Consider the following 22,196-nt stretch of genomic DNA (forward strand, 5'->3'; position numbering starts at 1 on the left):
ATAATTTCTTGATGAATTTGCCGGATCCATCAGGGTCATTTCGGGACCATTTTGGGATCATTTGGGGACCTTCCGAGATCATTTTTGGATCCGTCCGGTATGCCGTAGGAGCCATTTCGGGATTTTTGTTACTTTTCCGGGATAGTTTTTGGACCCTTCCGGGATCATTTCTGGATCTGTGCGGGATCCCATTTGGGTCATTTTGGGACCCTTCCGGAATCATTTCTGTATGGTTTTCGCGATCCGTCGTGGATCCGCTCGGATCCATTTCGGAATTTTTTCTGGAGTATGTCGGGATAATTTAGGGACCCTTCCTGGATATTTTCTGGATGGTTTTTGAGATCCGCCCGGGAGCCCGTCATGGTCATTTCGGAACCTTTTCGGGATCATTTTGGAACACCTTCAGTGATCATTTCTGTGTGGTTCTCTGGATATGTCTAGAATCGTGTCGTTGTCATTTCTGGTTTTTTTGGGACTATTCCGGGAACTTTTTGAGACCCCTTCGGGGCATTTCTGGACGGTTTTCGGAATCCGTCCGCGATAGCGTGGGGCTCATTTCGTAGCTTTTTCTGGATAATTTCGGGATAATTTGGGATCCTATCAGGTTATCAGCTCATTTAGTTCTTTTTTTTACTCAATTACAAAAATAAAATGCATTAGACAGAAAACAAAATTTTAAACAGATAACTTGATAAGCAGGCTAACGCGAATAGCCCATATATTTCAATTTCTCCTTGCGGACGGGGCCGCGGGTAAAGGCTAGTATGTATATAATCGAGTGATTTTTGCGGAGTTTTGAAACGAAAAAAAATTTTAATTATACTAATTTTTTCGTTTGTGCGCGAGAAATTCTGCATTTTTTTCTTTGTTTTCCAATAGTTGGTGCACTGAATTCGTTTAACTTTTTTTTTTTAATTAATTCGTTGATAAATACGCGAACACGTGTCCAAATTGGCAACTTCCTCTAATTTTTACCGTGCGGCTTCAAATTTGTATTGTTTTTTCTCGTCGGTGGCACAAATATACGGCCAAAATTGCCCATTGGATACGGTTTTGTTTACCCTTTTAATTCATCACAATACAGCACTGTATGATGAATTCAATTTAAATAATTATCATATAATTTGTATGAATACAAAATCACTCGCGCCGCGTTTATTTCAATAATTATAATCGTTTTAATTTATAAAAGTCATAATAATAGCGGTTTGTAATCGCATTATTAAAAACAAGTGCAAGAAAAACTAAACATAAGACAAAAAACAAATCAAGGCGAATTTGCGTATCTAAGTGCACTATAGTGGTGGGTGGTGAGCAACTTCGGAATAGTGCAAATTCCGAAATTAGTACTGCGAATACCAAAACCTCATAAAGGAAGTTTAAATATACATTTTTACTGGAATTTCTTTTAAATAAAGTGTGCAATTATTTTTGAAATAATTTGTGATCTTTTTTGAAATAATAAATAAATACTTTTATACCAAAATTTCGAGTTTTTTCATTTTTATGGAAAGCAAAGAAACTGAAAGTTCCAGCCACGCTCAACCTCACCCACGCCGAAGTGAATGATGCCAAAATCATCATTCAAACTCAACGGAAGTATTACGGAGACACGATAGAGCTGCTTCAAACGGGAGGACCCTTACCTAAAAAGAACACCCTTTTGACATTAAACCCATGCTAGATGACTCAGGAGTAATGCGAGTTTCCGGAAGATTAGCCTATGCCACATGTAGCCTTATGCCCCTATTACCGTTTACAACTCAACTTCCCTTCAAAAAACGCGAGTACTCTATAAATAATATAAGGAATACTCCTTTGGGAGTATAGGACTGCTCCAAATCTAATCTGTATTCATACAAAAAATGTGCTCCAATTAACATTGCGATGTCCTAGGAGAGGAGTAGGTGATCCCACTCTCGCTTTGTTTGTGAGTATTCCATAGAGTACATACGTGAGAGTACTTTCCCAAGTACTTTCACTGTTGTACTCCATGGAGCACCCACAGAGGATCATATGCCAAAGTACTAAAGAGGAATTGCGTAGGAAAGAATTATCGAAGTGAATTTAATTTAAAATTAAAGTAAAGGGGCAATACAACTTTTATATTTTATACTTCGAATATTCTTATGTTATTTAGCATTTGCGTGAATAAAGAAACTAATATAATACGCATACGCATACGTGAATAAAGAAACTAATATAATATGTATACATAAAACCAGTGCGCAGTTGCATTTTATCAGAGTTGCCAAAGTAAAATTTTATTATTAGTTAATTTTTGCAGGGTTAGTTGGGTTGTAATTAAAACAACTCAACTTTAAGACAACTCAACTCCTGTTTGGTATTACGAATTACAACTTATTTCAGTTGAAGTTGAATTGAGTTGCCAACTTCAGAAAGTGATGATTTGACAGATAAATGAACAGCTGATCAATTTGTGGAGGAAATTTAAGCATTTACAAAATAAAAGCGAAACGGACGTTATATGAATATCTATTTTACAATGGCGAAAATGTTGGTGATTGACATGTCGCGAATACGGAAAACATTCGCGTGATCATTCCAATCCCTTGGAATGCCAAGCACCAAGTAAGAAAGCGTAACCCCAGCGGGTAAGGGGGTAAGAATATACCCGCGGTAGGTATGCCTGTCGTAAGAGGTGACTAAAATACCAGATTCAAGGGGTGTGTAGCGCAACCCTTCAGGTTGCCAGTGCAATATATAGCTTCTCCAAACCTAATTGTCAACCTCACCTATCCGTGGCGAATCCTGTTTCACTAGCAGATGAGGCTCTGGCGACCCCAAGCTCCTCATGGAACTTGGGGGTGGGGAGGGAGGGGAAGGTTTAATGTGAAGGTTTAATGTGGCCACATAAATCGTTCCCGAGATGGTCGGGCTAGCACCTTAATGGTGCTGTGGTACCGGAGCGTACCGGATCTATATCCGGCAAAGGACCATCACATCGATAACACTCCCCAAAGCCTTCGGGGAGCAACCTTATCGCTACAACAACAACAACACAGTAAGAAAACGTTTAAGTGACAAATGATGAGTTTCAAATGAAGCTATTTTGCAGATTTGTAAGTTATTTTCGGTTAAGTAAGGAAGAATATTTCTTGAGGGACGGCTGTACCCCTATTTTAAAACTACACTCCTTGCTGACGGCAGCTATCAAAAATTCAGGGGAAATGATTTTAGTGTTGGACTGGACAAGATCTTCAGTTAATAAGCATATTTGTGCGAAGTGGATTAAAACCCATATGACTCCAGAGCAAAGCGCTACAAAAACCGCATTTTACTCTAAAACAAGATTCCCAGGAGTAGTGGGTAGTATCGATGGGACTCACGTTAGCATAATTTCACCTATTTTGGCTGCATCCGAACTGCGCCTTGCCTCGTCCAACGTGGGGTTGTCGCTCCAGAAGGTCAAAAAGATGTTCAATGTAATCTTTGGTTGAAAACTTGTTTTTTTTTTTTTATAAATGTGTACAAAATTGCTGAGTATAAAGATTGTTTAAATTAATTTAAAAAAGGTTTAATTACTCACTTTCGATTTTTTTTCCAGCAACGTTTTAAAAGAAGGTGCCTCATCTAATTTTTTTTTCAAAAAGTATCAAAGCTGTTATCAAAAGACACGTTTCGACATCCGTTTTAAGAATCCGAAAGCGGAAATTACACATTTTACTTCTATCGAAAGATTTTTACAAAAGCCCATAAAATGGCCCGAGAGGGTCCGAAATATGAGACCCGATCCATAGTTTTTTTGCACAGAACACCTTTCTGCGCTGGCGGCCTCCGGCTGTGATTTGTAAAAATAACCCTGGTTGGGTCCAACACCTTTCTGCATTGGTGTGTACAAAAATTCTGGAAAAATACAACAACCACATGAAAATTCGAAACGAAATATGACAGAAATGAAATTTTTAATTTTTGCTTTCGGAATCTAAAAACGAAGGTCGAAACGTGTCTTTTAATACCAACTTCGAAAATTTTTGTTAAAAATTATGTGGTGAACCGTCTTGTAAAACGTTACCTTTATTCCAAACAACTGCAAAATTGTATGAGACAACTGCTAGTAATCAGTTGTAAGATTTTGACGTCTTTGACAACTACACCAACACAAGGTTGTAAACGGTAATGCCACAAAAGTTGTTAGACGAGACAACTCAACCGACATTTTTTTTGACAGGTTGAGTTGTAATCTGTAATACCAAATTGCGAAATTTCAACCCAACCAGAGTTGAGTTGTAAACGGTAATAGGGGCGCTAATGAGCGACCCCAAATTATCATACCCGAAAACTCTCGATTTTGTTCTCTTCTGTTGGACTTCCTCTATTCGAACCCGTTGCACGCCGAAAAACAGCTTATGGTCCGAATGTACAGCATCAGTACTACATTCCACATTTGAAGCAAAAGGTAACAAGTAAGCAAGACTAAGTTCGGCTGTAACCGAACATTACATACTCAGCTGAGAGCTATGGAGACAAAATAAGGGAAAATCACCATGTAGGAAAATGAACCTAGGGTAACCCTGGAATGTGTTTGTATGACATGTGTATCAAATGGAAGGTATTAAAGAGTATTTTAAGAGGGAGTAGGCCATAGTTCTATGGGTGGACGCCATTTAGGGATATCGCCATAAAGGTGGACCAGGGGTGACTCTAGAATTTGTTTGTACGATATGGGTATCAAACGAAAAGTGTGAATGAGTATTTTAAAAGTGAGTGGGCCTTAGTTCTATAGGTGGACGCCTTTTCGAGATATCACCATAGAGATGGACCAGGGGTGACTCTAGAATTTGTTTGTACGATATGGGTATCAAATGAAAGGTGTTAACGAGTATTTTAAAAGGAAGTGGGCCTTAGTTCTATAGGCTGACGCCTTTTCGAGATATCGCCATAAAGGTGGACCAGGGGCGACTCTAGAATTTGTTTGTACGATATGGGTATCAAATGAAAGGTGTTAATGAGTATTTTAAAAGGGCAGGGCCCTAGTTCTATAGGTGGACGCCTTTTCGAGATATCGCCACAAAGGTGGACCAGCGTGACTATACAATTTGTTTGTACGATAAGGGTATCAAATGAAAGGTGTTAATGGTTATTTTAAAAGGGCGTGGGCATCAGTTCTATAGGTGGACGCCTTTTCGAGATATCGCCATAAAGGTGGACCAGGGGTGACTCTAGAATGCGTTTGTACGATATGGGTATGGAATGAAAGGTGTTAATGAGTATTTTAAAAGGGAACGGGTGTTAGTTTATAGGTGGATGCCTTTTCGAGATATTGACCAAAATGTGGACCAGGGTGACCCAGAACATCATCTGTCGGGTACCGCTAATTTATGTATATATGTAATACCACGAACAGTATTCATGTCAAGATTCCAAGGGCTTTTGATTTCGCCCTGCAGAACTTTTTCATTTTCTTCTACTTAGTATGGTAACAGTCGCACCCATTTTGCAAAGTTCTTTCTAAAGTTATATTTTGCGTCAATAAACCAATCCAATTACCATGTTTCATCCCTTTTTTCGCATTTGGTATAGAATTATGGCACTTTTTTCATTTTTCATCCGTGGTCATAGTCGGATTTCGGCCATTTTTTACACCAATACAAAATGAGCTCAGATAAGTACGTGAACTGAGTGTAGTAAAGATATATCGATTTTTGCTCAAGTTATCGTGGTAACGGCCGAGCGGAAGGACAGACGGTCGACTGTGTATAAAAACTGTATTTTATTGCACCATATCATTACTGGAGTCGAATGTTGACATACTTTACTTATATACTGTAAAGATATTAAATTTTTTGGAAAAATTTGACTTAAAAAAAAAATTTTACTTATATACTGTAAAGATATTAAATTTTTTGGAAAAATTTGACTTAAAAAAAAAATTTTTTTTAAGTAGGCGTGGTCGTTCTTCGATTTTGCTAATTTTTATTAAGCATACATATAGTAATAGGAGTAACGTTCCTGCCAAATTTCATCGTGATATCTTCAACGACTGCCAAATTACAGCTTGCAAAACTTTTAAATTACCTTCTTTGAAAAGTGGGCGGTGCCACGCCCATTGTCCAGATTTTACTAATTTTCTATTCTGCGTCATAAGTTCAACTCACCTACCTAATGAAGTATATAATACTAATCTACGTAGCAATTTCTTATCACACAACGGATTTTTACTAATATTTAATTTTTCTTGCGTTTTTACGTTATTGTTACATATATTTTAAAAAAAGCAAGAAAAATTAAAAATGAGTAAAAATCCGTTTTGTCATAAGAAATTACTATGTATGTTACTATTATATACTTCATTACAGTCAATACAAAAAAATTCCTGCAACTGCCCGGCGTTAAGTGGTCCCAGACAACGCTGTCTGGGAGCTCCCTTCCTGAGCGATCTCCGCCAGGCCTTGGAGCATGATATAAGGGACTTGGTAGCTTTTATCAAGTCCTCGAAATGGTTGGAAAAGGAGGGCTATTGGTGTCTTTCTGTGGTACCACAACGGGACAACTGATACTGGCCTATGTGTGCCCATGGGGCAGCCACTACTACCTAACCTAACATAAGCAATTTACCAATATTAAAGTAGTAATCTACGCCCATGCACCGACAGAGGAGAAAGACGATGAGGTGAAAGACGCTTTTAATGAACAATTACAACGCACAACCAGCGCTGCCCCCGCCATGACATAAAAGTCGTGCTTGGCGACTTTAACGCCAGGGTGGGCAAAGGTGTTTTTGTCCTACAGTCGGAAAGTTCAGCCTACTGGACTGAGGCTTATTGACTTTGCTGGTGCTCGAAACATGGTTATATTCAGCACGAGGTTCATGCATAAAAAGATACATCGAGCTACATGGCTGTACCCCGATCGAAATACTCGCAGTCACATAGATCACGTTGTGATAGACGGACGGCATGCCTCCAGTGTTTTAGATGTGCGCACGATCCAAGGACATAACATCGACTCGGACATTTATCTCGTCACAGCCAAAATAAGCACCCGCCTCTGCGCGACAAAAAGCAAGGAACAAAAAACCCAAGGAAAGCTAGACAGCGAAAGGCTGCAGTCGCAACAGACTGCCAATGATTTTGCAACTAGACTCACACCTGCTCTCTGTAAACTCAACTCATCTTGAGGGAATATAGGAGCATATCTCCAAACCACTTGGCACTGTGGCCGATAAAAAAATTGGTTACCGTTAACCCCAGGGAATTTCGCATATGGCATGTTGAAGACATGATCCAATTTCCGGACTAAGTCCGCCCCCTCCGTCTGGCAACACCCGGCCAGTGCGGCCAAGCGCACGCAGTGCAGCTCAGCGGTGGCTGCAACCAGCACCGCGCGCACTCTCTTAATATTTTTTAGTTTCTAATAAACTACCCACCAACACGCACCGCGCTCGTCCGACCGTTCGCACGCTAATCGGAGTTTTTCCCGCCCGCCGTCGCGCAGTTCTCTTTTTTAATTAAATTAAATTATTATAATTTGGTTGTACATTTTAATTGTGAAAATTGAAATACATAAATTAAACGTGCCTAGTGAAAATTATACACTGAGATACATGTTGCTGATATAAATGTTGCTGGGCAACATGTTGCTGGGCAACATGTTGCTGAGATATATGTTGCTGGGACTTAACAACACAGCTGTAACCACATGTGCGCACGCATTGGTTCACTACCGAAACTATAGCTGTGGAGAGACGGTCGTGTGGTCGTTTGGCGGCCAGCCATTCCTTACCAGACCAGGGCGACGGAGGGAGATATTCCAAAGACATCACTCTCGTCGCACGGGCGCAGCAAGGGGTGACTCGCATCACGGCCGCACCTTCGTCTCCCCAGCTCGCTAGTAGGAGTGGTCAAATATGCCTATGGCATCCGCTCCGCTAGCTTACTATACTAGGGCCGAGGGAGGAGGGGTCGTTTGGTCGTTCTCGCGCGTTTCGCTCGCACGTAAGTGCTCAGTGCGCGGCGCAGCTCCGCTACGGTTTCGCCTTCCACGGGGATTCGGTGTTCCTTACACTCGTCTATCAGCCTCTCCCTTTTCAGCAAGTAGATCCAGTTGAACGAGTTGGCATCGTACCTTCGTGAACCGGTGTGCTCGTTGTTTCTGGTGGTGTCGAACCCGCCCGGCAGTGCTGTTGGTTGTTGAATTTGGTTTTCCACCGTCATCTGCGGAGGAGGGTTCTTGCTCGGTCGCCATTTTTGAGGTGGGGTTTGTCTAAGGCCGGGGTAACGCTCAGCCAATCCAGAGTTGGGTAAAAGACCCACAATCCCCTACTGAATAAAAACACAATATTTATGTGTTACGAACACACGGCTGGAGGTGTTAGAAGGGCAGCAGCTTTCCGTTCCAAGCGTGTATGGGAGGGAGAGCGGCAGCTAACGGTCGTCGTATCAGAGGGGGGATCGGCAGGACGGTTGAACGGTGGAGGTTAACGGACGGATTGGTACGGCGGTATAGTAGTGGACGAATTGGTACGGCGGTATGGAAGCAGCGGCGGGATCAGCACGGCAGCTGAACGGCGGTAGGATAGCGGACGGCCAGCAGTTGTCGCAGCAGCGACGGCATCCGCACGTCGGCTGAACGGCGGTAGGATATCGGACGGCCAACATGCGTCGTAGCAGCAGCGGGATGGCGACACCAGATGGGCGACGCTGCGATGGGTTACGGAGCGCGTACCAGGTCGAAGGCGGAAAGGGAGGTATGCTAGTAACGGGTTTTACCTGTGCAGCAGCGGGTTTTTCCGGTAGTGGTAGTCGGCGGTGATATCGGACGGATCAGTCATCGGCGGAATCGGTGATCGGCGGTATCCGACGGGCGGGAGACCTGCAAGAGACTGCGAGGACTCGGTTAGTGCTGGCTTCACCGCTGGATACCCCCGCCTCCCTACCTGCACGCTAGATAGAAGGTGCGCAAGGGGGCGGGACTGTACCAGCCGAGACCCCGTGGATCGGTCCTTGGACGGATGGGAAGTGCACCACGCATCGGTTCACGCCCGAAACCAGAGCTGTGGAGGGGTCGTCCGCTCGTTCGGGCAGCGCGGCATTCCTTACCAGACCAGGGGGACGGAGGGAGATAGTTCGAAGACACCACTCGCCCAGGCCCAGCAAAGGGATGACTCGTGTCACGGCCGCACCCTCTTCTCCCCATATCGCTAGTGGCAGTGGTCAAATATGCCTTAGGCATCCGCTCCGGCGGAGGGGTTGCTTGGTCGTGCGGCGTCCTGCCACTCGACGCCTGTGTGGGCGACGGAGGGAGATAGTCCGAAGACATCACTCTCGTCGTCCAGGCCAGTTGAAGAGTGATCCGCGCCATTACAGCGCCCTCTTCCGCTCAGCCCGACCTGCGGGGGAGAGGCGGCTTAGTCATTACGGCGTCATGAACCCCCAACACCTATATGGACGACGGATGGAGATAGTCCGAAGACACCACATTCGTCGTCCAACCCCGGTGAAGGGTAACCCACGCCATTACGGCGACCTTCACTTCCCTAATTTTGTCTTTAAAAAGACAACCACTCCCTACGGTTTGCGATGTAAAATGATGGATAAATATAACACTATTGTGGTGATTGTCTTGTTGCTGGAAAAATACACCACTGGCCTGCCATCACCTGTTGGTTGCATATGGCCATTTACCATATGATGGTTGTATTGTTGCCGCCTGCCATCAGCTGTTGGTTGTTGGCTATGCTATATATGTATAGTTTCAGGCGCAAGTAAGAAAGAGGTACAGGGGGTTATATTATTGTAACGCTACGTTACAATGTTGCTGGGCAACATGTTGTTGAGATAAGTGTTGCTAGGATACATGTTGCTGGGCAACATGTTGCTGAGATACGTGTCGCTAGGATACATGTTGCTGAGATACATGTTACTGAGATACATTTTGCTGGGATACATAATGATATGATAAAATAATGTTAGGAGTTAACATTTTTTGCATAAGCCCCTCGCATTTAAAAGTTCATATCTTGTTGTATAGCACTCAATTCAAGGGAAAGTTTCTGAAATTGTTGACACATAAAATTTTTTTTGTCAATTATTGAATCTTGGGATTTGGAATTTAAAATAAATTTAGAACAGAGACTTCTGACCTATTATCTACTATTAGCTAATTTTGTTAATTCATTTATGTTATCTAAACAAGAGCTAGCTAATACTGCTTTCAGATTATTAGGCAATTTCCTCATCCATAGTTTTCTTAAAATATCTGGACTAAAACTGGAGCGAGTAAGTAGCAGAAGCGACCGATAACATTCAGAGGGCTTACGATCACCTATTTCCGAATCTGACAAAATTTTACCAAATTTTTTATTTTAGCTTAAAATTAAGAATTTCTTTAATTGTTCAAATTTATTATGTTGTGGGGGATCCTGAATGTAATCTTAAAGTGTAATTATAGCTTCCTGAGGTAGTGCTGTAATTGTGTGTTCATATTTTGTATTGTTTTGTGTAATGTTTTTTGTGTTAAATTGTGTTTCTACGTGTATAAACCAAGCTTATATTCAATTTATACAAAAAGGTGAAAACTTTACGGAGTTAGCACAAATATCGGTATTATTTTGATTTGCATAAGGATTTACCAATTCTTCTTGAGAAGAATTATTCGGTAAATCAATAAGCGAATCATTTAAATTATATATGAGTTGGACGTGTGTGTATTGTGTTGTGGAGAATGAAACATTTTAGCTATCTGAAGAAAGAGAAATTTAGTAAAAATTGAACATCAATATTGAAAATATTTATATTTTATAATAATTGTTTAAATAAACAATATATATATATATATATATATATATATATATATATATATATATATATATATATATATATATATATATATATATACATATATATATTGTTTATTTATATATAATTCGAATCAAACCTTTATAAAAAATATGGTATATAAAAGATTTCAAAATTGATTGAAGAAATTGTGCAATGGCTTTCAAATTGATTGATGTAATTGTATTTAGTAAAATATTCATTATTAGTAAAATATTCATTGTCATTTGCGCTCAAGGAACCGCTGTATGAGCCTATCAACATTTAGAGCAAAGTCAGCTATTATTGAGGTGTAGGTGAGACGTCCCCGTTGCGTACAATTAGCTAACAAAAACAACAGTAAGCTCACGTAGTAAGAGCAACAAAAAACACTAAATATACAAATAAATGATTCGGCTACTGATTAAGGAAAAACAAATAAACAAATTACTTTCTTTCCTGGTTAATTGTCATGTGTGTGCATGTGCTATTGATAACAAGAGTTGCAATATTTAAGAACTGTTGCAAATGCAATTAAACAGAGTTTTTGCTTGCGGTATGAGACGAACACGCATAAATCTATTGTCAATTGAATTCAATCAAAAATACAATTTTTTAGCACATATGTATGTATTTGTACAAGTTAACTTAGATTTTGGATAACGTTAAATTACACCTATTTATTTCTATTTTTGCCTTAAATGTTAATTAAATTTTGAATAATTTTATTTTGGGAACGGTGAAAATTGTTGGTTTTGTTGTAATTTTCTTCACTAAACTTAAATAACTCATTCCAATTCATTCACGCTTAGCTGATTATTTGTTTCCACATCTCACCACATACTAACTACATATATTTTTCCCGCTTTCACACAATCGTTGAGTTGGTTGATACAATACAGTACATCTTGTTTCTGCTATGCCGAAAATTCAAGTACTATGTTGTTCATTAACCGATGCGTTGTTTATTGGACTATTTAAACTGATCCATGTCCACTTTTATTGTCTGCTGTTAACACGATCTGAATCGGATGTGCACTGCTACGTCCGACTTTGCTTGCCTTTCTGCTTCTGTAGCGAATTGTGGTAGATGCAGCAAAATCAGCGTTATTGTTTAGTTATAGTAGGGTGGTAGGATCGCGAAATTGTAGGGTAATTATTTGTAGATACTAATTTGTTATATTAAGGAGGTAGGATCTCCAAATTGTAGGGTAATTATTTGTAGATACTAATTTGTATTTTTAGATTTAAAAAAATTGTATCTTTATTTCAATATCAAAATTATAATAATTAATAATCAAAAATTTTTTTCTTTTCACGCAACAATTCAAAAGTAACTTAAATCTATATGTTCTAATTTTAACAAAGTTGAAACAACTAAAGTAAAATTATAAACCCTACATTTATATCAGATTCAGCAGAAATAAAATGTGTTACATCGACCGAACGCCTAAAAACGGTTTCCAGTAATAAAGAGTTTTCTACCTGAAAATATAATGATTAGAAATTTGAATTCATCTTAAAAATACTATCAAAACTTAGGTGTGTAAAAATAACACTAATATGTCACCCAGCATGTTTAATTCTTTTCAGTTTTTTCTATCATTACAAAACAGTAATTTAATAAACACATTATTGTGAAAGCGACATAAATCTTAATATCCAAAATTCGTCCTTGTTATGACTATTCACTTTTGCATTACTCGCTGAAGGAATATTATTCGCGATCAACTTCCTCACATCATATCCTTGTATAAACAAATCTTTAAATTTCAATTCAAATGCCGTCATGATGGTTTCCAGGCGCATTCAAACACTCAGGACACAAGTAGCGAATGTAATTGGATAGCATTTTATATTACATTTTGTACTATTTTTACACAAGACCTGGTCACGTTCTCCGATGCTTAGATTAGATGAAAGGTTTGCACGGTGGTTTAGCGTTTAAGTAAATCTGTGAGAATATATATTGGAAATTTATTTGTTGTATGCTATTCACAAGAATGTATACCAATAACACCGTTATTTAATTATTTTAATATCAGCGTTTATATTCTCATTTTCTTTTCTACGCTCTTCACGGATACGTTTAAATGCCTCTGTTTTAACAAAGTCTACTGAATTATAAACCACACCACTTTTTAAAGAGTTTTGCGTCAGGGAACCTTTCTTATTTGACTCCAGCTTGGTTTTATGACATATATTTACACTCTGGCAATTTACAGTTGGCGGATTTTCCAAGTCTAGATCAAAATACTGCAGTCGCGGCTTATCTGTTATACTTGTAGATAAAGGAATCAATTTAATTGAAGATTGATTTATTGAAGCTGATTTCTGAAGCAAAACTGCCTTATCGGCAGGTCCAACACTGGATTGGGGCTTCGTTTTTCCTGATTGTGTGAAAAGCGATCGTGGTAATGTTTTAGTTTCAAAATTATTTAGATCAGATTCAGCAGAAATAAAATTTGTTACATCGACAGAACGCCTAAAAGCGGTTTCCAGTAATGAAGTGTTTTCTACCTGAAAATAGGATAATTAGAAATTTTAATTCATCTTAAAAATACTGTGAAACGCAGGTATGTAAAAATAACTCTAATATGTCACCCAGCATGTTTAATTCTTTTCAGTTTTTTCTATCATTACAAAACAGTAATTTAATAAACATATTATTGTTGTTTAGGCTAGTGGCCTAATTAATTTCCTACCGGGTAGCCGCCCTCGACTTAACCATTTTTTCGATTGTCAGCAAGCAACTGCTAACTTCCAATCGTCCTCTTGATCCAGCATTTTCTTTCGTTAAGAGAGAAAATTCGGGGTTCGATGGCGATTTGGAAGGTTCCGTCGTCTCTGATTTAGTTTGCCTGCCAACAAATCACCATCTGATCCAGCGTTCGATTTTGGAGTTTCTCATTCAAACTAAAACGTAAGTTCCTAAAATCCCTTTATTGTGATATTAAATTAATACGTATTGACAAAATAAAGACATATTTTAATTATTGTAAATATTTCTATGTATAAATACTAATCATGTTTTTATTTCTTTTCCGCAAAATACAATTGGTGTCATTCCCGCCCGACCAGGGCGACGGAGGGAGATGTTCCAAAGACATCACTCTCGTCGCCCGGGCGCAGCAAGGGCTGACTCGCATCACGGCCACACCTTCGTCCCCCCAGCTCGCTAGTAGGAGTGGTCAAATATGCCTATGGCATCCGCTCCGCTAGCTTACTATACTAGGGCCGAGGGAGGAGGGGTCGTTTGGTCGTTCTCGCGCGTTTCGCTCGCACGTAAGTGCTCAGTGCGCGGCGCAGCTCCGCTACGGTTTCGCCTTCCACGGGGATTCGGTGTTCCTTACACTCGTCTATCAGCCTCTCCCTTTTCAGCAAGTAGATCAAGTTGAACGAGTTGGCATCGTACCTTCGTGAACCGGTGTGTTTGTTGTTTCTGGTGGTGTCGAACCCGCCCGGCAGTGTTGGTGGTTGTTGAATTTGGTTTTCCACCATCATATGCGGAGGAGGGTCTCTGCTCGGGCGCCATTTATGAGGTGGGGTTTGTCTAAGGCCGGGGTAATGCTCGGCCAATCCAGAGTTGAGTAAAAGACCCACAAACCCCTACTGAATAAAAACACAATATTTATGTGTTACGAGCACACGGCTGGAGGTGTTGGAAGGACAGCAGCTTTCCGTTCCAAGCGTGTATGGGAGGGAGAGCGGCGGCTAACGGTCGTCGTATCAGAGGGGGGATCGGCAGGACGGTTGAACGGTGGAGGTTAACGGACGGATTGGTACGGCGGGATCAGCACGGCGGTATAGTAGCGGACGGATTGGTACGGCGGTATGGAAGCAGCGGCTGAACGGCGGTAGGATAGCGGACGGCCAGCGGTCGTCGTAGCAGCGAAGGGATCCGCACGTCGGCTGAACGGCGGTAGGATATCGGACGGCCAACATACGTCGTAGCAGCAGCGGGATGGCGGCACCAGATGGTCGACGCTGCGATGGGTTGGGTTACGGAGCGCGTACCAGGGCGAAGGCGGAAAGGGAGGTATGCTAGTAACGGATTTTACCTGTGCAGCAGCGGGTTTTTCCGGAAGGGGTAGTCGGCGGTGATATCGGAAGGATCAGTCATCGGCGGGATCGGTGGTCGGCGGTATCCGACGGGCGGGAGACCTGCAAGAGACTGCGAGTACTCGGTTAGTGCTGGCTTCACCGCTGGACACCCCGCCTCCCTAACTGCACGCTAGATAGATGGTGCGCAAGGGGGCGGGACTGTACCAGCCGAGAGACACCGTGGATCGATCCGTGGGCGGATGGGAAGTGCACCACGCATCGGTTCACGCCCGAAACCAGAGCTGTGGAGAGGGGTCGTCCGCTCTTTCGGGCAGCGCGACATTCCGTACCAGACCAGGACGACGGAGGGAGATAGTTCGAAGACACCACTCGCCCAGGCCCAGTAAAGGGGTGACTCGTGTCACGGCCGCACCCTCTTTTCCCCATCTCGCTAGTGGGAGTGGTCAAATATGCCTTAGGCATCCGCTCCGGCTAGCTTAATATACCAGGGCTGAGGGAGGAGGGGTCGCTTGGTCGTGCGGCGTCCTGCCACTCGACACCTGGGTGGGCGACGAAGGAAGATAGTCCGAAGACATCACTCTCGTCGTCCAGGCCAGTTGAAGAGTGACCCGCGCCATAACAGCGCCCTCTTCCGCTCAGCCCGAGCTGCGGGGGAGGGGCGGCTTAGTCATTACGGCGTCGTGACCCGCCAACACCTATATGGGCGACGGATGGAGATAGTCCGAAGACACCACATTCGTCGTCCAACCCCGGTGAAGGGTAACCCGCGCCATTACGGCGCCCTTCCCTTCCCTAATTGTGTCTTTAAAAAGACAACCACTCCCTACGGTTTGCGATGTAAAATGATGGATAAATATACCACTATTGTAGTGATTGTCTTGTTGCTGGAAAAATACACCACTGGCCTGCCATCACCTGTTGGTTGCATATGGCCATTTACCATATGATGGTTGTATTGTTGCCGCCTGCCATAAGCTGTTGGTTGTTGGCTATGCTATATATGTATAGTTTCAGGCGCAGGTAAGAAAGAGGTACAGGGGGATATAATATTATTGTAACGCTACGTTACAATGTTGCTGGGCAACATGTTGTTGAGATAAGTGTTGCTAGGATACATGTTGCTGAGATACATGTAGCTAGGATACATGTTGCTGAGATACATGTTGATGAGATACATGTTACTGAGATACATGTTTCTGAGATACATAATGATGTGATAAAATAATGTTAGGAGTTAACATTTTTTGCATAAGCCCCTCGCATTTAAAAGTTCATATCTTGTCGTATAGCACTCAATTCAAGGGAAAGTTTCTGAAATTGTTGACACATAAAATTTTTGTTGTCAATTATTGAATATTGGGATTTGGAATTTAAAATAAATTTAGAACAGAGACTTCTGACCTATTATCTACTATTAGCTAATTTTGTTAATTCATTTATGTTATCTAAACAAGAGCTAGCTAATACTGCTTTCAGATTATTAGGTAATTTCCTCATCCATAGTTTTCTTAAAATATCTGGACTAAAACTGGAGCCAGTAAGTAGCAGAAGCGACCGACAAAATTCAGAGGGCTTACGATCACTTATTTCCGAATCTGACAAAATGTGACCTAATTTTTTATTTTAGCTTAAAATTAAGAATTTCTTTAATTGTTCAAATTTATTATGTTGTGGGGGATCCTGAATGTAATCTTAAATTGTAATTATAACTTCTTGAGGTAGTGCTGTAATTGTGTGTTCATATTTTGTAGTGTCTTGTGTAATGTTTTTTGTGTTAAATTGTGTTTCTACGTGTATAAACCAAGCTTCTGTACAATTTATTCAAAAAGGTGGAAACTTGACGGAGTTAGCACAAATCTCGGTATTATTTTGATTTGCATAAGGATTTACCAATTCTTCTTGAGAAGAATTATTCGGTAAATCAATAAGCGAATCATTTAAATTATATGTGAGTTGGACGCGTATGTATTGTGTTGTGGAGAATGAAACATTTTAGCTAATCTGAAGAAAGAGAAATTTAGTAAAAATTGAACATCAATATTGAAAATATTTATATTTTATAATAATTGTTTAAATAAACAATATATATATAACTCGAATCAAACCTTTATAAAAAATATGGTATATAAAAGATTTCAAAATTGATTGAAGAAATTGTGCAATGACTTTCAAATTGATTGATGTAATTGTACAATGGCTTTATTAGTAACATATTCATTGTCATTTGCGCTCAAGGAACCGCTGTATGGGCCTATCCACATTTAGAGCAAATTCAGCTATTATTGAGGTGTAGGTGAGACGTCGACGTTGCGTACAATTAGCTAACAAAAACAACAGTAAGCACACGTAGTAAGAGCAACAAAAAACACTAAATATACGAATAAATGATTCGGCTACTGTTTAAAGAAAAACAAATAAACAAATTACTTTCTTTCCTGGTTAATTTTCATTTGTGTACATGTGCTATTGATAACAAGAGTTGCAATATTTAACAACTGTTGCAAATGCAATTAAACAGAGTTTTTGTTTGCGGTATGAGACGAACACGCATAAATCTATTGTCAATTGAATTCAATCAAAAATACAATTTTTTAGCACATATGTATGTATTTGTACATGTCAACTTAGATTTTGGATAACGTTAAATTACACCTATTTATTTCTATTTTTGCCTTAAATTTTGATTAAAGTTTTGAATAATTTTATTTTGGGAACGGTGAAAATTGTTGGTTTTGTTGTAATTTTCTTCACTAAACTTAAATAACTCATTCCAATTCATTCACGCTTAGCTGATTATTTGTTTCCACATCTCACCACACACTAACTACATATCTTTTTCTCGCTTTCACACAATCGTTGAGTTGGTTGATACAATACAGTACATCTTGTTTCTGCTAGGCCGAAAATTCAAGTACTATGTTGTTCATTAACAGATGCGTTGTTTATTGGACTATTTAAACTGATCCATGTCCACTTTTATTGTCTGCTGTTAACACGATCTGAATCGGATGTGCACTGCTACGTCCGACTTTGCTTGCCTTTCTGCTTCTGTAGCGAATTGTGGTAGATGCAGCAAAATCAGCGTTATTGTTTAGTTATAGTAGGGTGGTAGGATCGCGAAATTGTAGGGTAATTATTTGTAGATACTAATTTGTTATATTAAGGAGGTAGGATCGCCAAATTGTAGGGTAATTATTTGTAGATACTAATTTGTATTTTTAGATTTAAAAAAATTTTATCTTTATTTCAATATCAAAATTATAATAATTAATAATCAAACATTTTATTCTTTTCGCGCAACAATTCAAAAGTAACTTAAATCTATATGTTCTAATTTTAACAAAGTTGAAACAAGTAAATTAAAATTATAAACCCTACATTTATATCAGATTCAGCAGAAATAAAATGTGTTACATCGACCGAACGCCTAAAAACGGTTTCCAGTAATAAAGAGTTTTCTACCTGAAAATATAATGATTAGAAATTCGAATTCATCTTAAAAATACTATGAAACTTAGGTGTGTAAAAATAACACTAATATGTCACCCAGCATGTTTAATTCTTTTCAGTTTTTTCTATCATTACAAAACAGTAATTTAATAAACATATTATTGTTGTTTAGGCTAGTGGCCTAATTAATTTCCTACCGGGTAGCCGCCCTCGACTATTTTTTCGTTTGTCAGCAAGCAACTGCTAACTTCCAATCGTCCTCTTGATCCAGCATTTTCTTTCTTTAAGAGAGAAAATTCGGGGTTCGGTGGCGATTTGGAAGGTTCCGTCGTCTTTGATTTAGTCTGCCTGCCAACAAATCACCATCTGATCCAGCGTTCGATTTTGGAGTTTCTCATGCAAACTAAAACGTAAGTTCCTAAAATCCCTTTATTGTGATATTAAATTAATACGTATTGACAAAATAAAGACATATTTAAATTTTTGCACATATTTCTATGTATAAATACCTATCATGTTTTTATTTCTTTTCCGCAAAATACAATTGGTTTCATTCCCGCCAATTGTGTCGATAGTCCTTCGAGCTGTTCTACGAACAAGCAAGTACCTTTATAAAAAAAGCTTTGATATCAAAGAGGAGAATTTAAGTCAACAGGTGCCGAACATTTTACATACATACCTACATATTCGTCATCTTCATAAACCAAAAAAAAAAATTTATTACGGATGAGTTTTTCTTTTTATCGTACTGAATAATAAATTCAGAAAAAACATACATATGTATATGATCGAGTGATTTTTGCGGAGTTTTGAAACGAAACAAAATTTTAATTATAATAATTTTTTCGTTTGTGCGCGAGAAATTCTGCATTTTTTTCTTTGTTTTCCAATACTTGGTGCACTGAATTCTTAAACTTTTTTTTGAATTAATTCCTTGATAAATACGTGAACAAGTGTCCAAATTGGGAACTTCCTCTAATTTTTACCGTGCGGCTTCAAATTTGTATTGTTTTTTTTCTCGTCGGTGGCACAAATATAAGGCCAAAATTGCCCATTGGACATGGTTTTTTCACCCTTTTAATTCATCACAACACAGCACTGCACTATAAATTCAATTTATATAACTATCACATAATTTGTATGAATACAAAATCACTCACGCCGCGTTTATTTCAATAATTATAATCGTTTTAATTTATAAAAGTCATAATAATAGCGGTTTGTAATCGCATTATTAAAAAAAAGTGCAAGAAAAACTAAATATAAGACAAAAAACAAATCAAGGCGAATTTGCGTATCTAAGTGCACTATAGTGGTGGGTGGTGAGCAACTTCGGAATAGTGCAAATCCCGAAATTAGTACTGCGAATACCAAAACCTCATAAAGGAAGTTTAAATATACATTTTTACTGGAATTTATTTTAAATAAAGTGTGCATTTATTTTTGAAATAATTTGTGATCTTTTCTGAAATAATAAATAAATACTTTTGCACCAAAATTTCGAGTTTTTTCATTTTTGTGGAAAGCAAGGAAACTGAAAGTTCCAGCCACGCTCAACCTCACCCACGCCGAAGTGAACGATGCCAAAATCATCATTCAAACTCAACGGAAGTATTACGGAGACACGATAGAGCTGCTTCAAACGGCAGGACCCTTACTTAAAAATAACACCCTTTTGACATTAAACCCATGCGAATAATGCGAGTTTCCGGAAGATTAGCCTATGCCACATGTAGCCTTAATGAGCGGGACCAAATTATCATTAATAAAGAGTATTTTAAGAGGGAGTAGGCCATAGTTCTATGGGTGGACGCCAATTAGGGATATCGCCATAAAGGTGGACCAGGGGTGACTCTAGAATTTGTTTGTACGATATGGGTATCAAACGAAAAGTGTTAATGATTATTTTAAAAGGCAGTGGGCCTTAGTTCTATAGGTGGACGCCTTTTCGAGATATCGCCATAGAGGTGGACCAGGGGTGACTGTAGAATTTGTTTGTACGATATGGGTATCAAATGAAAGGTGTTAACGAGTATTTTAAAAGGGCGTGGGCCTTAGTTCTATAGGTGGACGCCCTTTCGAGATATCGCCATAGAGGTGGACCAGGGATGACTCTAGAATGCGTTTGTACAATATGGGTATCAAACGAAAGGTGTTAATGAGTATTTTAAAAGGGAGTGGGCGTTAGTTTATAGGTGGAGGCCTTTTCGAGATATTGACCAGGGTGACCCAGAACATCATTTGTCGGGTACCGCTAATTTATTTATATATGTAATACCACGAACAGTATTCCTGCCAAGATTCCAAGGGCTTTTGTTTTCGCCCTGCAGAACTTTTTCATTTTGTTCTACTTAATATGGTAGGTGTCGCACCCATTTTGCAAAGTTTTTTTTTAAAGTTATATTTTGCGTCAATAACTCCAGTTACCATGTTTCCTCCCTTTTTTCGCATTTGAATTATGGCACTTTTTTCATTTTTCATCCGTGGTCATAGTCGGATTTCGGCCATTTTTTACACCAATACAAAGTGAGCTCAGATAAGTACGTGAACTGATTTTAGTAAAGATATATCGATTTTTGCTCAAGTTATCGTGGTAACGGCCGAGCGGAAGGACAGACGGTCGACTGTGTATAAAAACTGGGCGTGGCTTCGACCGATTTCGCCCTTTTTCACAGAAAACAGTTATCGTCCGAGAATCTAAGCCCATATCAAATTTCACAAGGATTGGTAAATTTTTGTTCGACTTATGGCATTAAAAGTATCCTAGACAAATAAAATGGAAAATGAACCTACCGATTTCGCCCTTTTTCACAGAAAACAGTTATCGTCCGAGAATCTAAGCCCATATCAAATTTCACAAGGATTGGTACATTTTTGTTCGACTTATGGCATTAGAAGTATCCTAGACAAATTAAATGGAAAATGAACCTATCATTACTGGAGTCGAATGTTGGTATAATTTACTTATATACTGTAAAGATATTAAATTTTTTGGAAAAATGTGACTTAAAAAAAAATTTTTAAGTAGGCGTGGTCGCTCTCCGATTTTGCTAGTTTTTATTAAGCAAACATATAGTAATAGGAGTAACGTTCCTGCCAAATTTCATCGTGATATCTTCAAGGACTGCCAAATTACAGCTTGCAAAACTTTTAAATTACCTTCTTTGAAAAGTGGGCGGTGCCACGCCCATTGTCCAAATTTTTACTAATTTTCTATTCTGCGTCATAAGTTCAACTCACCTACCAAGGCAGTTCGCTTCCCAAGGCAGTCGGTTCTATGTACCGGAGCGACTCGGGTTTTTCCCGAACAAGGACGGTCATTTCAGTGTGACCCCATCTAATTTGTTTCGTCCCTCCCACAAATTGTCATCCTCCCAGAAGCTCCTTGCAGCAGGACTGCTCCATATTCTCTTACTCCGGGAAGGCATCGAATCCAATCCGGGTCCGTCTCCTGACCCCGGTCCTGAGAAATGGTTTTGCTGCATCTGTCGGAAAAGAATCTTTTTAGGACGGTCGTACTCTGTTCAGTGTGTCTCGTGCAAGGGATGGTTGCATCGGACAGGTTGTTCTGGGCTTGATCCCAAAACCCGACGTCCACGTAACTTTTATAAATCTTTTGTGGCTCCTTGCTGTTCACGCCCAAGGGCGTCCCGTAGTTTACGCCTAAGCGCCCCCCCCCCCCCCCTTCCACTACCTTCCAGCAGCCCCGCTGCTCAGCAAGCCACAACAAGTACCCGCTGCTGCTCGCGCCCCACGGCGCCAACAACTCAAACAGCTGATACCACTCATAACTACTACCTTCGTAGTAGAGTTGGTAGCAATGCTGAGCATTCCGGCAGCAATCGTTTCTTTATCTTTTCCCCAGGTACTGCCAGCAAGGGATTTGAGGATTTTATTACGGCT

The 22,196-nt window shown here is 39.8% G+C and overlaps 1 protein-coding gene across 4 annotated transcripts in view; it reads right to left on the bottom strand.

The window, feature by feature from the left end:
- Positions 1-12,010: 12,010 nt before the first annotated feature.
- dos (daughter of sevenless) overlaps positions 12,011-22,196 on the bottom strand; it is a 564,233-nt gene continuing 554,047 nt past the window's right edge. For 2 of the 4 annotated variants that reach the window (XM_067787082.1, XM_067787080.1), the window contains one exon: positions 12,011-13,298. In XM_067787082.1, coding sequence (XP_067643183.1) covers positions 12,801-13,298 — 498 coding nt within the window. In that variant the 3' untranslated portion in view covers positions 12,011-12,800. Of the gene's footprint in view, positions 13,299-18,125; positions 18,306-22,196 lie in introns of those variants that run through there. The other 2 variants (XM_067787081.1, XM_067787083.1) reach the window with 2 other exon arrangements.

The sequence above is a fragment of the Eurosta solidaginis genome, chromosome 5 (assembly GCF_040869045.1).
Source record: "Eurosta solidaginis isolate ZX-2024a chromosome 5, ASM4086904v1, whole genome shotgun sequence".
Lineage (NCBI taxonomy): Eukaryota > Metazoa > Arthropoda > Insecta > Diptera > Tephritidae > Eurosta > Eurosta solidaginis.